Source organism: Corvus moneduloides, chromosome 1, assembly GCF_009650955.1.
Source record: "Corvus moneduloides isolate bCorMon1 chromosome 1, bCorMon1.pri, whole genome shotgun sequence".
Lineage (NCBI taxonomy): Eukaryota > Metazoa > Chordata > Aves > Passeriformes > Corvidae > Corvus > Corvus moneduloides.
In genome coordinates, this window is record NC_045476.1 from 46869332 (window position 1) to 46885036 (window position 15705).

Below are 15705 nucleotides of genomic sequence, written 5' to 3' on the forward strand. Positions count from 1 at the left end.
TCTAGTCAAGGGAGTGATTCATTTATTTTCTGCATATTTCCTCACATTAGAATGAACACTTGTTTTGTGTGATCAAAACAAGGGGCTTCACATACCCGTATTTTGTGTGAAAGCAATATGAAATGGTTTTGAACTCTCAGCTTCTGAGTTTCTAAATTCTCTTCAGCATCTAATTATGAAATGGCAAGAAGATGTGGAAGATGAGAAATGTATCAATGTCTCCATAATAAAATGTATTTATATTACTATTTTGTTTGTTAACAGCACGACAAGCAAGCGAGAAGACAAAAATCTGCAATTTCCTAGAAAATATTGAATGCAAAAATTACTATTACAATTTTTTTACTTATAATAGCTAAGAAAAATACTGAGGTTTATATAGCTGTCCTAGAATTTCTCATATTCTTGTCTCTTTCATTACTTACTCTTCATCTCTTAATCTTTACATCGAGATTTATTTTTTAGAAGGAACAAAGAGATGCAGCTGATGTGTTCTTAAGAACTCTAGTGTGTTGGTGGATTTCTTGACTTGGTTGCTGCAGTCCTGCAGGCATTTCTTCTATGAAGTCTGTGTTTTGTTGGTGCCAGGGTTCCTTAGATGGTTGTTGTAATCCTAAGTATAATTCTTTATTTTACATATGTTTTAGCTGGTCGGTTCAGAAGTTTCCTGCAGGGTGTACAGTCAGAGCAGGTGGCAGTAAAAGAGAAAAGGGGAAAAGATTGAGTCTTTAATACTCAGAGGTTTATTCTTCAAATAAATAAGCAGTTCAGATTTATTTCTGTGGCTAGAAAATGACCCTTCTAGAGTCTTGTTTATTACCTAGGATTATTTACCTAGATGTGATCTCAGTCTTTTCTAAAAGCATTTCCATCCTTAAAACAAACCAAAAAAATCCCACCACAAAACCTTCACTCTCCAGGGTATTTGCAAAGGAGCAATACAGCATTATTTCTTTAGTGCATTGTAATGAAAACCATTGCTGAGCACTTAGCTGACAGCTTTGTTTTCTGCATGTTTTCAGTACAAACAGAGCCTCTATTTTATTTTTTAAGTATTTGGATGTTAGCAGTAGTTGTGGTCATGAAGCAGAGCTTGAAACTCAACATCAATAGTTCAGCTGCTTGTAATCTGCTGTGATAATATTTATTAAAGAGCGCTTTGTTAACATTTTCTAAGTGTATATATAACAAGAGATGGTAAAAAATAGCATATACTCTATTTTAAACAGCCTGGTGTGAAGGGAAACATCTGTTCCTGCTTAAGCTTCTTTCAACTTGTGTTCTTTTGACTAAGCCCTGTAAGAGTAGTGTTGATATATATCTTCCATGGACATTGCAAAACTATTTCCAGTACTCTCCCAGGAGCCTGGTTGTGCTTTTATAATCCTTTGCCCCCAGCAGCTTTCAGAGTCATCCCCTTGCCCAAGATAAAAATAGATATTATAAAGTATGTAGTTGATATTTTTAATGATCCTGCTTCTGTCTGGTGGGAAAAAATAACTTTTAAAATAACAATAAATATGATAATGTTTCGTACTGTGCTAGAATAAATTACCAGCAAATTGTTCAAATTGTAATTTTGGCTACGAGTAACAGATGGCTTGATGAAACAATGTGATTTTAAAGAAATGCTCTTTTGTTGATATAAAATAAGTATTCCCTGCAAATTAAATGTAAAGCCTGTAAGTTTGAGACTGAATTCCTACTTTTTAAAATACTTCTGTTGTCCTGAACCTTTTTATTGGTTTGTTTTCACTGCTTGGAACAGAGGTGGACTAAAATCTCTCACATTGAATCACATTATCACTAGTTGCTAAAATGGTTTTTAGATACAACAATCAACCACACGTGTCTGTAAATCTTTATTTTCCCCTTGCTTGTGTTCATCAATTAGTGTAGGAGTTACTGACAAAAGATTCCTGCACAGAACATGGTCTGTGTTTTGAAAAATGCCAGTTCTCTAGAGCAAGAGCTTGGGACAGAATTTCTACAGACTTATTTTAAAAGTGTGTATCAAGTATTTGGGTTGAGTGAGCATTGCTGGCTGCTCTCTAGCAGTTTTTTCCCAAGTCTAAAACAAATTGTAGGGAATAAATCCTAAATTATGTGAATAATTTAATTTACATTTACTTTTTTTCAGATTTAGGGGAAGGGTGGGAGGATACAGGTATATTATGTGGCTTTTGGACAAGTACCACACTCACTGAATCTTCGTAGCATGTGGCCAGCAGTGTCACTCTTTGCCTTCAGCAAAGGAGCAGGTGCTAAAATCAGATGATTTGAGAAGAATCAACACACCCAGGACCACAGAGGATGAGGCTGGTTTCCACACCTGTCATCTAATGAAATATGCTGAAAGGAGCAAGTGTACTTGCACGATGCTGCACTGCATGTTTAGCATGGTTATATTGTTCTCAGGAGTGAATATAATGCAAGCTGCAGAGGAATTTCAAGTTGTTAATCTCACCACTTTTTGGCTCAAGTAGCAGGAGACATATAGCTTACTGTAATTTAGTATCTCCTGCAGCACTGCCTTACGATCCCACCTTCTGTTTTACTCAGCACAGCAGTAAGTTGCAGTAGCTCCTTGCTTCAGTACATTTCTCCCTGTGTTGTTGGTAGCCTTCAGTTCCCTTCTGCAGAGGCTACTACCAAGGAGCATGTTGTAAAACTGCAGAGCTTGCTTTCCTGCCCTGTTCAGTGCCTTGTTCTCTACCTTGTTCTAGTTCTTGTGCCTCTGCCAAAAATGCAATGAGGTCTTAAAATGGCAAGTCAATGGTTTGGGATTATGGTAGCATTTTCCAAGGCATCCCTCCAGTGTTTTATCCCTCATGGCCTATTTTGATGTAATTGACAGTGAAAATACTCGGTAATTTGAAAACTCGAATGCAGACTGGGATTTCACTTTCTAAAACCTACATTTATATTCACTTCTGTGTATATGAACATGAACTATCTATCTCAAACTCAAACTGAGTGAGTTTAAACTGGAAGATATTAAAAATGCATGGGAAATACAGGCTTAAACAATGGAGCATCCTAGTCAGAAAGTTTGCATGGTTTGGAAATCTGCAAGGAGTGAAACAGTCCAGAGTAATAGAACAGAAAAACGATGAGCAGTTGATGCTTTGCTATTTGATTAGCAGAATTATCTTTTTTTTGTAATGTGTTTTTAGAGATGCAAAAAATACCAAAGTTGCAAAAGTTTTGAGTTATATAGAAAGAACTAAATCCTCCTTTAGAACATTAGCTAAGCTTAGTTGGTTTTAAAATAAGCAGTAAACTCTTGATGACTGTTCCTGTCTTCTAAGGAAGGAGCATGTAAGACCTACGGAAAACATAAGAGGCAGACTAAAAGCCTGTCTTAATTTTAAACATCTGTTTCCAGAAATGAGCAGACTGGGAGGGGGGTGTACAGTATTTATGATGAAACATGTTCTACTAGATACTAAAGGAGGAGGACATAGTTGGAAGACTGTAGTCTTGAGCATACTTTTCCAGTTCCAACTCCTGGCATACAGTACATAGCATTCTTCTCAAACCACAAGATTATGTTTTTTGCATGAAGATCCTTGGTGCTGTCTGTTCTCAAAGGAGATTTGTTTGAATCCTAAAACAAAGGTAGAGAAATGGACTGATCTGGTTTCTGGTGCACATTATGACACCTAGTGCCTTTTACATTGTTCTTTTAAAAACAACAACTAAGTAAACAGACAGACAAGCATTTATTTTATTGACTAAGATAGTTCATACTTGGTTTAAATAGACAGCCCTAAGCAAAATTAACCAGCTTTTGTTTCCAAGGCCATATGTTTGGCCCTCAGTAGGATTAAGTAGCAGTCTTTCCCAAAGTTCACAGCAGAGCTAACTAAGTGCATCTGATCATCAAAAATCAGTTCCTTGCTCCTGGAAAATATTCTTTCTCTAAGAGCGTTTTTGCTATGTGTGCTCTTCATAAATTGTTTCTGGGTTTTACTAAATTCTTTCAGTAGCTTGTTATATAATGAACTATATAGCAAACCTGCTAATGAAATGTTCGCTACTAGTGCCTAAGTTTTGAAGGTGTTTTTTCCCAGATCATCGGAAAGTGTAAGCCTTGAGACCATTTAGGACTGCTGTAAACTCAAGTGCCTTGATGACATTAGTAAAACTGCTTTTCCTTTGGACACATCCCAAAAATGTCCAGCTCCTGGCATTAAAGAGTTAAGAGAAATTCCTAGCACTTACTAAATAATTTGTTTGAAATTCTTATCTGAGAGAGATCCTCGTTATTAAATTGCTGTGTGTTGTTTTGTATTTTTATTGATTTTGGTAGAATACTGCCCTGAGCTTGCTGGAAGTGTTTGATTTTCTGTGTGCCATCCCACTGGGATATGATCAGGATCTCCCTGTAAGCAGTTGCTGAAGCTGACAAAAGTGTATGAGTCTGTTCAGCATGGGATCTATATGCTTGATTTTCCAAATTTATAAGAGTACCATCATGCTCGCTGTCAATGGGAGATTATTACAGAGCTGACAACGGAACAAGAAACACAGAGCACAATATGTGGGCTGTACAGTGGATTTGCCAAGTGTCTTTATTCAAAATAGATTTGAAAAGAGAACCTGTATGTGGCTGTTCAAAATGAGCTTTTGAATATGGGTTCTCACATGACTGTGAGAGCTATAGAGTAAAACAAGTACTTTCCAGAAAAGAGGATTTCATCATTCAGCCATGCTGTTGCCAGGTGTGGTTTTACAGATCTTTAATTTAGACTGTCAGCCATTTTCTAATTAAGGTAGGGAGCCTTCAAGAGAATCAGAAATATTTAAAAAGATGGGACATAAATTTGCTACATCAACGTAATATTTAGTGACACTGCTTTGTGCTGCTGATGGCTCCTTTTCTTCCAAATGCGGTATAAAAATAGCAGTCAGGCAGTTCTGAAATAAACAATAACATTTCACAAATGTTAAGAATGTTAACACAAGTACCCCAGCTAAAATTCAATTAAGGTAGTGACATCAGTGTTGGACACAGTGCTTGTTCCTATTCCTTCTGAAGTTCGTGGGAGATTTGGTATTTATTTCGCAGACAGCAAAGGCTAAATCTGTCATTTTTTCCCCCTTGGGGAAAATGCCAGGTTTCTAATCAAGCAAATTATAGGGATGACATTAAATTCTTTAACTGCCTTGGCCCTCTGTACACATGAAATTTCACCCCTTCTTCAAGCAGATTCTATTTTTAAACTGCCATAAATCCAATTTGATGCAAGCCAGTTGCAAATGTATTTGGATGTACCCACTTGGGGGTTTATCCAGATTGAAATAAATTAGTTAAGTTCTGCTTCTGTGGTTGAACAATAACGTCTTTTGTGATGGAGATCTGGTCTTGTATTTGTGGTTAATATCATCCAAGCAGTACTTTATGAGGCAATGGAAATGTTTCTGTTCCCATCTGGGGAAAAAAGCAAAGAATTTATTTTTTTAAAAAATTTTGTTGGCATTTCCCTTTTCAAAATTTCCCAAGATGTAAAGGGCAAGTATATAGTATATTTGAAGTATAAAAATTGTCGTCAAACCGTTGAAATTAGTATTGATCACCTAATGTAAAGGCATTTTTAATCTAGATTTTTATTTGATGTGAAAAGTGGTAGAGATGTAGTTGTTGTTTTTATGTTTTTTCCTTTCATTTCATACAATGCATTTCCTTTCATACAATGCAGTGTGACACCGACCTTTGTTAGTGCTCTTTGTTAGTGCTCTAAACTGGCAGGTAAAGACAAGTAATTGTGTTATTTGTCTGATCTGGAATATGTCTTGGGTGATCCTGTCCAAGTAGCATCATGTTCTTCCCATTCACTTCAGCTTTACCCCTTCTTCCATACTTTGCCTTCTTACTGATTCCCAGCACTGCATCTGCTGAGATGTTTTCCCGAAAGGCTGTGACAGACATATCTGTCTGTGTGTACCAGCACAGGATTCCTCAAGAGGGTCCAAAACCTGCAGGTGGCTTGCAGAAACAGTCCTTCTGTCCTGTGTATCTCCTGGGAACAGCCTCTCCGGTTACTGAGGTGTGGGTTTGGTTTTGTGGGGGATTTTTTGTTTGTTTGTTTGTTTTGTTGGTTTGTTTGGTCAGTTGGGTTGGTTTTGCTTTTGGTTTTTTTTGAAATTCATATATTCAGTCTTTGAAATACAGGAAACAGAAAATGTGGTTGTACTGGATGGCGTGATTCAGTCTGGATGTGAAGGCAACTAAAATTTAGTAATATTTAAGCTCTCAGCAGGATCCTGAAAACCAAATTGTCCTTGTAGTTTGAATATGTTCAGCCTTTATACTTTCTGATGAGAGCTGTCTTATTCGTGGTTTTGTGAAACGTTGAAAGGAGCTGTGTCTGCTGATGCATCACTTTTCTGTTCTGCAGCTTGCATCACACTTTTGATGTAGCATTTCCTGCTACATTGGCTTTATTGAGAATAATGAGATGCTTGGTTTTGCCATATGTCATTGGGAAAATTTGAAATACATGTTTAAATAAGATTTTGTGTTCTGTAGTGTACAGTATTAACTTTTTTGGGAAAAGTCCTTGAAGATACAAACTCTTTTTTCCAATCTTCTTGCTAAGCTGTTCGACCAATACAGGTGAGACTGTAATTCAGTTCTCAGTTCCTCACATTTCTATTTTGAGAACAAGACCCTCAGAAGAAACACCTCAGCTTCAGGTACTCCTTAGAACAAACACAATTTTTTTGAGTAAGCCAAGACTGTAAAACATGGCTACAGTATCTGTGAAAGCTGTTCCCTCTCATCCATATCACAGCGTGGGAGTCTGATGGAGATTGACAAGCAGTCTTTATTGACCAGGACCAGTAATATTACCAAATATGTACTGTCCTCAAACTCTCTAACAGTTGCATACTAGTTAGATTTCTATAATTAGCTGCCCTGCAACCTACTAAACAAATGTAGTGTTGTGTCTGTGCGTGAGTGATAAGAGATGAAATGAATTTGTAACTCTATCACTAACGATATAAAAAAGTGTTAATCCAGTTACAATGGAGAGTCTGGACCATTGAGCACATTATGAATGCATCTGTCACTGATACTCACTTAAACCTTCCTGAGCAAGGTAAAGGCTAACTTTCTTTGTAGACAGATACCCTTTTGGCCAGGATACTGCTAGTGGTATTTCTATTGTCCTGTTTAGCAATGAGGTTCACTTAAGTCAGCATCCCACATTTCCCAGGCTAAACACCTATGAAGACCATTGTCTTGTTTCCTGGAGGCCTCTGTTTAAATTCCTGTGATCGTGAAATGAAGAGGTAATTTAACATGGAAAATATAATAGTGGTTTGAAGGAGGAAGTTCTTGTTGATCAGGCATCGTCTGTAGGTTTGTTTGTTCGGAGCAGTAACACGTTACCAGGAAATAAATGATTCATTAAAAAAAACCAACCCAAAAAAAAAGCGTGTAGAGAAGATGCAGAAATCAGCTTCCTCTTGAATTTAAAAAAGATACAAAATTCTTCCTATTTACTTGCTACTGAAAAAAGTCCCGCTAAACTTTTTTTCCTAAGTTCATGTAACTTGAGCATAGGTGAATAATTAAGGCACTTCAACTCTTTGGAATTTTGTGTTACGCAGACAAAGTGAAATTATTTCTTCATTCTCAAGGCTTTTATTTTTTAAAGATTTATGAGTATTTAGACTTTGCATTATGTGAAGAGTATACATTAAATGGAAACCATTTTGGTGAGTGATTTTGATAAAAGAAGCAGTAGACATTCATATGTTTTCACAGAAGTCTGTCTCGCACTCTCATTTCTCCTGGGTTTGAGGAGGGTGAGGCTGAGGACTCCTTAGTGCTGAGTCTGCCTAAAAGGGATTTCTCTTTCTGCTTCATCTCAAACCTTCGTTAGCTAATGCTGGCTTTATCTAATTGTCATGACTACTAGCCCAGTGCTTTTCTTCTTAGGATCTTTTGTGATCTGATTCCTTCATTTTCCTCCTTTACCTGAAGTGTAAAGAATTAATGGTAGAGCCTTTTAGTTTCCTTTTTCTTCTTCTTGGCTCATGTCACAATGCCTTTTTCTATTCTGAGTTCTGTATCTTCCCAAAAGTGATGTATCAAAATAGCTTCGCTTTTAGGCGCTCATTATGTGAAAGTTTGCTGTTTGTGTTTCAATCCAAAATAGGACAAGCAACAACTGTTATTATAGAATTAGTAAGCTTTTCCTTGCATAAATGTCATAATCACACACCTAATACAGCAGAAGATATAATAAAAAGTCTCAGATTTCCTAAGATCAATACAAAAATATTTTTGTAAGAAGTACCACTTCTAGTATTTTATAATAAATAAGCTTTTCAAACAGATTTTATCTCATGAAGTAATATGTAGGCGTTTTCTCTTTTTTCCATTTTTTTTCTTTCTTTTCCCCCCTCCATTTTCACATTATTTCAGATGGTTTAGGCAACTTTTCATGCTGCTTTTTCAGAATGTACCTTTCATATAAATGCAACATGACAATTTCTAGTGGTAGTGGACAAAAGTAGCAAAATGACATGCTCGCTGCCTTGAAGGGTGTTATTTTTCTGTGTTTCTATTTAGCTAAGACAGGTTGACAGTTAAAAATCTAATCTTCTTCAATTTGTAGATTCAAGATGCTGCAAGTCAAGGCTTGAAATTTGTTGGAATTATACCTCAGTACCATTCCCAAAAGAACTGTCTTGTCAGCGCCTCCCTGACACCTGCCAGTAACAACTCTGTGCAATCAAGAGATAATAAAAATGTTTCAAATTACCCCGAAGATCATGCTTCACCTGATGGCGAGAAAATAGACAGCACTGATGGATGCAGTACTCCAGCACAGAGTGAGCAAAGTGCTGACCAATGTGCCACATCCAGAGAGGGCTGTAGAGGTGAAGGACAGACTGCTGAAGAGCTGAATTCCAAGTCTGTGAAGGGAAGTGAGGAACAGTCTCAACATGAGAACCCGAGTGTGAGAGAAGCAGCAGACAAGACGAATGGACTTGCAGAGAATGAAACACCAGCACGATGTTTAAAACCACTTACTGGCAGTAAGTACTGCGGTGACCTCTCGTACATAAAAGCCAAGTTAAAATTGCCTCAGTTACCTTCCCAGCTCCTTTGGGGGGTGGGGGCGCAGCAGGGACATTACCACTGAGATAGTGAAGAAAAGATGCCCCAAATGAGCCACTTAACCTGATTTCAGCATGGTTACACAGTTCACACCAACTAAGCATGAGTCAGATGGCAAAGGAAGAGATGATATAAGCAGGTGCAGCTTTGTTATGGCCCATATGTATTCCTGAGTGTAAAGACTTATTTTTGTCTACTGTTCAGCTGAATTGGTTCATTTCTGTATTTGTTGCCATACCCTGAGAGCTTTTGATCTTTGTATCCTTTTTGTCTGTTTGAATAAAAAGCCCTGCTAATCTGCCTGACAAGCTTTTGCAGCCATAGAAGGAATAATTCACAAAGCCTTATCACAGTTAGCCCCTTTGTAGCAGGTGAACAGATAGCTGGAATTAAACCACCTCAGAAACAGCAGAAATATATGTGATCTGGACTCTGAAGTCTCCTAGTATACTACAGTCAGTCTGGGGGTCAGTGCTACAGTCAGAATTGTAATTACTGGAAAACAGCAGTTATTTTTGTTAATGACCCATGTTTGCTAATTCATAACAAAATCTTGATAATGGGGCTCATAATAATTTGCCTTCCACTTCCCTTTTTTTCTCTCTCGCTTTTTTTTTTTTAATATTTTTAGCCATATACTAGTTTTATTTCTTTCATTTCTTTGACATATTTTTCCTCAAGTGGGCTTTCCACTTTTTAAATGTCATTTTATGCCATCAGAGACCACAAGTCAAAGCTGAAATCTCAAAATACCCTCCTTAAGGTGTTTGTTGCTCAAAGGTTACTTCTGTAGCAGGAACTGTATTTTAAAATAGGATGTAGACCAGAAAAATTTAGAAAATTAAAAGGAAAAGTATTCTTGCTGTGTTTCCAGTTTAAGCCTTAAAATACATTTATTTTCTATGTTTGTTTAAAATCAAGAAAACCATGTTTACACTCATTTCTCTTACTGCTTTCCTTCATTTCCTTACAGGCTACAAATCTATGCAGGGGGAATGTAGGTGGAATTTCTAAAGCTGGTACTGTCCTTGACTTTAATTTATCCCTATTCTCTAAGGCTTTACATAGATTCAGTCAAAATTCCCATTGGGAATTTTGTATATAGGATCAAGAATGACTTTGCATTGTACTCCTTGGATTATTATCTTGGTTTCCGTTGCAGTTTGGTGTAATTAGCGTTTGGATCCAATTTGGATCACAGTCTAGCAATGTTCCAACACACTGCCTTCAGTTCTTGTTGGGCAAGGGGGCACCCAGATTGGGTCAAAGCATGGCTGTTGTTTGAACAATCTCTTCTGCTCTAGAGCCTTAAAGATGGCTTGTCACAACACTAGAATTTTACACGTAAAACCTCTATTAGTTTTATAGTTACAAATTAGTTACCTGCAAGTCTAACCAGATCAGTTCTTTCTCTTTTTATATACGCTATCTTTGAGAGAGTTAACTTAGCAAGTTTAATCATCTCTTTCATGCTATTCCTCTCCATACTGAACATTGAAATTCTTTGCTTCAAGTAACCATGTTCTTAATATTTCTGCATAATGTGAAGCTGATCACCTTTAGTCTTCCCAGCTTTTGTCTGTAACATCCTAGAATTGCTGCTAATTTCCCAGAAAAGAGGGTTTATTTTAAAAATTTATTTAGTTTCCTCAGTTATCTTTCTTTGAGCACTTTTTGACTTTATTTTTCATGCATTTTTTTAGTTGCTGAGTTATGCAAATACTTTCCAAGGCTGCAGGTCTGAGAAGGCAGTTTTATTTGATAGCTCGTCTAAAGTAGAGATTTTTCAAATCCTGTACAACACTGCTGACTTCTTTATTACTCTTGAATGAATTTTTGTTATTACAGCACTCCCTTTTCCTACCATGGAAAATGTATTTCAGTTTTTGGCACCAGTTCTCCATCCTTCCTTGGGAGTGTGAAGATTGAAAGCATCAGGTGGTTGGATTTTTTTCCCTACATATTCCATACGAAGTTACCACTCTTGAACTCGTTCTCCCCTACAGAAAGCTTCAGGAAAAAAATTATTATTCCTTACTCTTTGTGGGATCTCAAATGTGCTCTTTATTTTAGGTTTTATACTATTCAAGTTTTATTTTTATGTTTCTTCACTTGATTCCTGAATGTTTTGTAGTGCTCATTCACTTCCCTCCTTTTTAAAAGGCTTTTCAAAGCAATGCTGAAAAAAACAAGGCACAGATATTCCAATGGTATGTCCAAAAGTGCTGTGTTACTTAAAACCCAGACTGAAGGATGTCTTCAGCCATGCTTGAGGAGTCAGGGTCACTGGTGAAATCTGTTGTCAGTAGTGACTTGGGTTAGACAACACCTTCCAGATCTGAGCAATCTGTTCCAGGGCCTCACCACCCTTGCCGTGAAGAATTTCTCCCTAATACCTAATCTAACCCTGCCCTCTTTCAGTCTGAAGCCATCACCCCATGTCCTATCACTATGTGCCCTGGTAAAAAATCTCTCTCCATCTCTCTTATAGGCTCCCTTCAGGTACTGGAAGGTTGCTCTGGGGTCTTTCCAGGCTGAACTGATGCCTTAGGTTTTAACTTTTATATTTTTCAAATCCTGTACTGCCTAGTGTGTAACTCTGAAGTTTCTTGTAGCCTGTTAGCTGCTGTTCTCTCATGCTAGTTAGACATAACAAGCTTCTTCAAGCTTGCTTTCCAAGGACACCCAGATTGCCCTAGGCCCAAAATGTGTAAACTAAGAGGAAGGCAAACTTGGGGTAGTTACATCATTAACTGAAGTTTTAATTGGGGAATTAACCCTGATATGCAAATGAACCAAACTTACAAAAGTGTGAAAAACCCGTGACCTGGGATCCATCTTGGGTGTAGCCTTTGGCCTGCTCTGGGTGTACCTTTGAAAGCCTTTCAAATAAATACCTACCTTTATTCCCTTATTCTTGTCTAGTCTCTGTTTTTAGGTGGCCACTTGAGGTATCAGAACAGCCCAAATTTTCGCAGCCTTTCCTCATAGAAGAAGTGCCTCATTCCTCTAATCATCCTCGTGGCCTCCTCTGGACACATTGCAAGTGTCCTTCCTGTGCTGGGAGCCCAGACCTGGATGCAATGTTCCAGGTGGGGTCTCACCAGAGAGGAGCAGAGGGGCAGAATCCCCTCCCTTGCCCTGCTGGCCACGCTGCTTTGGATGCGGCCCAGGATATGACTGGATCTCAGGGCTGTGAACAGACATAGCTGGGTCATGTCCAGCTTCTCAGATCAGCGTCTTAATATGCACCAGAAAGATCTCTGTTTTCAACAAAACACTGTTCTGGGGGTCAGAAACAAAATGATGAGAGAAGCTCTGTGAGTGCTTTTCTGAGCTAGGATTTCATTCTTTCTAAACAAGTGGTAAACAGCAAGAGGATTCACATTAATGTTTATTCCTTTCTACTCTATTTGAAATATAGTTCATGTCTGAGATCATTAGGTCTCTTTTCATGTTGGTTATGGGCTTCCAGCTCTTCTCTTGAAGTGCTGCCAGCCTGTTTCTGAGCATCTCCCTTCTGATATCTTTTTCAATTTACACACTGCTTCTTGCTCAGTGACGTTTGTTAGAGAGCAATCTTAACATTTTTCTTTACTTTTGCTTGAAGTTAGAATAGAATAGCTTGGAAACCAGAGGAGCTTATTGAGTGAAGCAATTTCATATAATGTCTTTGCCTTTCATATTAATATATTTGGGGAGAATTTTTGCATTTGGAAGTCAATAGAAATTCTACCTTTGATTTCCATGTCCATTAAGAAGTAAAATGATAATGTCCAAAGTTTTTTTATTGGTTATTTTAATTATGGATATACCCTTCTGAGAAGGATATCTGCTTTTAAAGTTAATTCCAGTTTAGGGCTGTGAAAGCTCAGCTTTGCTGTCAGCAATGACTTTTTTGCCCGTAGTAACTGCTCCTAAAATATACTGGAGAAGACACGGAAAAGGGTCTAGTTCTAATTTTTAAGACCCTTCACAATTCCATTTTTAAAATTCATTTGCTGTTGTGTTAATGTCTCACACTGGCTCAGATCCAGAGTAAATCAACAAAGCTCCCATAGTCTCTATATGAATGATTCATTGCATTTTCTTGAGATGAGACTGCTATTGGCTTGTTCCATGCTTTTGTGTTATCAAAACCAAGTTATTTAATACTTTAATGGCCATGATCTACAGAATGCAATTCCTTCTAAATTTGCAGTAAGATTTCATATTTGAACAGATGATTCCCATAGGGGAATGTTGCATTAGTACTCAGGTATTACTGTCTTTAAATGTTTCATTATCAACAGTGAATCCATTCTGAGTGAGAAATATTTTAACAGCAAACAAAATACTGTATTGGGTCTTGAGAGAGTCCTGCTGTGTTGGTTGCTGTAGAAATGCATTAAGGGGATAACCACATCCCAAACAATTTTTTGCAGTTGCACAGTGTAATTAGGCAAGGGCAAACAGTGGGTTATACATTGTTTTAGGTGAAATTTTATTGATATGGTTGTTGCATTATTCCATTTTTTACTCTTTGGTAGAAGCAGAGATCTTCGTTCTCTTCAACAAGCCCAAAACCCCACAAAAATGCAGCCAGTATTATACAGTGACTATCCCTATGAGGATCTCCAGGAATGGGCAGACTGTCAACAGCTTAGAAGCAAATTGGCTGGAGCACATGACAGATCACTTCAGGAAAGGAGGCTCATTGGTAAACGCCATCTTCAGCCTTGGAATGGTAAATGGTATGGAAATTACAGAAAGCATTATGCTGTGATTATTTTCCTTTCTCCTCTAATAGAGGTCATTATCTTTGAAGAGAAGACATTTGGGACGTGTTTTAATGTAGGCTTGGGGCAGATTTGTATTAGATCAGCCTCTTTCAGTGAAATGGAATGAATGTACAGAAAATATTTTGGCGTTTGAATAAGGAAAACAAATCATGTATTGTATTTTATAAACATACTAGAGATGATTTTGTAATTGCAGAAATATACAGAGTTAATAAACAGTATGAAGTCAAGTGAATTAAACTAATAAGACTGCAAAGCAGATGACATAAATAGAAGGGTGACTTAGCTGTCCAGCTACACACTGCATCTGGCTCTGATTGCAGGTCAGTGCAAGGACTCGAGTGTTGTCTGGCCCACAAGACATCGGTTACTTCCAGTTCTTGCAGAGACCCTTTCCACCTGGATGGCACACTGTTTTACAAAATTGTCTTCTATTTTTGTTTCATCTTAGCTAGAGTGATGGATAAATTTTGGCCTTAATTCAAGAAGATTAGAACTCCTAGATTTTTGCATGCTGTGGAAGAGTGGCACTGGGTCCAGCTTAGTACTGTAGCCAGTCTGTACTACACTCGTGGCCACCATGGCTTTGAAGGCAAGCCTGCTGTACAGAGAAGGACTTGGGTGCATAGATCCAAGAGACGTAACCAAGGAGGCAGGAGAACAATTGAAGGGAATAAAAATGTTGAAGTTGCAGCTGGATTAATTTTACTGGAAAATTATGTGACTGGTATACTTCGTGGTTAAAGTGCTTATGGCTGAATCTTTCACCTAATTTTGGTTTGGTTTGCATTTTTCAAAAGGAATGTGGTAACCCAGAGATTGCACATTGCTACTAAGATTAGGTGGTTTATGCCTCAAAATTATAGGGGAGCTGCTTCCAGAGCATCTTCTTACTATTGTTCTGAATTCCAGAACCCAGGATAAAACACAGGAATATGACTCAGTTCTGGTAAAAGTCAATCAGGAAATTAACAGGCAATCCTAATTTCTTATTTTACAAACAAGTAGCAAAAAAAAGGAAGGTCTAAAGTTCAGCTGGTGGAATGCTTTCACACAGCTTCCTGGAAGGCCTTGTAATTGCTAGTTAACTTGCTTAAAAACAAATGGTCATTTACTTTATGTGTATAAATTGCACAGAGGCAAACCTAATTGGCTCTATCAGGCTCAGTTATCAGACTCAGTGGGTTTTTTAAAAATAAAATATGCTTGTCAGTTCACTCTAAAATGTTTTAAACACAACATTTTTCCGTTATTTAAACTTTTAGAGTTCATTTACACAGCAGAGCCCTGTGGGAGGTTCATGTACTTGTATACCTGAGGGAGGAGTGCTGGATAACTGTCTGTGGACATAAAGTAGGCTTGAATGATGGCAATAAAGTTTCAACACAAACAGGACTACAAATTATGTAAAAGTGGACAGATTCAGGATTAAGTTAGATTAGTGATTGAAGATGAATGATTAATAAACATTTTTATTATCATTTTATGGTTACAGGAAGAACAGGTTTCGAAATCAAAAGCTGAAACAAGGTTTCTAAAAGTGTATTATGCTATTAGAAGAATGTTTACTAGTAATATCTGTAAGTTGCTATCAATTGCAGTTAAATGTTTTATCATTTAAATGCTAAATTTTTGCTACACTGCAGAGAAATGGAACGGCTTTTTCACTGACATGCCGGTTAGCATCAAACAACACAGGGTAGGGACAAGAGAAGAAGTAGGAGTCTGGGGGCTTCTCAGCTCATTACTTTTTCCTAGACTTCTATGGAAGCCTATCCAGCT

At 37.6% G+C, this 15705-nt stretch overlaps 1 protein-coding gene across 2 annotated transcripts in view; it reads left to right on the forward strand.

Annotated features, from left to right (window-relative positions):
• The window catches only part of RFTN1 (raftlin, lipid raft linker 1), a 97044-nt gene that overhangs the window by 56275 nt on the left and 25064 nt on the right, over positions 1-15705 (forward strand). Inside the window, exons 5-6 of one of the 2 annotated variants that reach the window (XM_032108585.1) lie at positions 8637-9060; positions 13672-13875. In XM_032108585.1, coding sequence (XP_031964476.1) covers positions 8637-9060; positions 13672-13875 — 628 coding nt within the window. The remainder of the gene's footprint in view (positions 1-8636; positions 9061-13671; positions 13876-15705) is intronic. The other variant, XM_032108575.1, reaches the window with a different exon arrangement.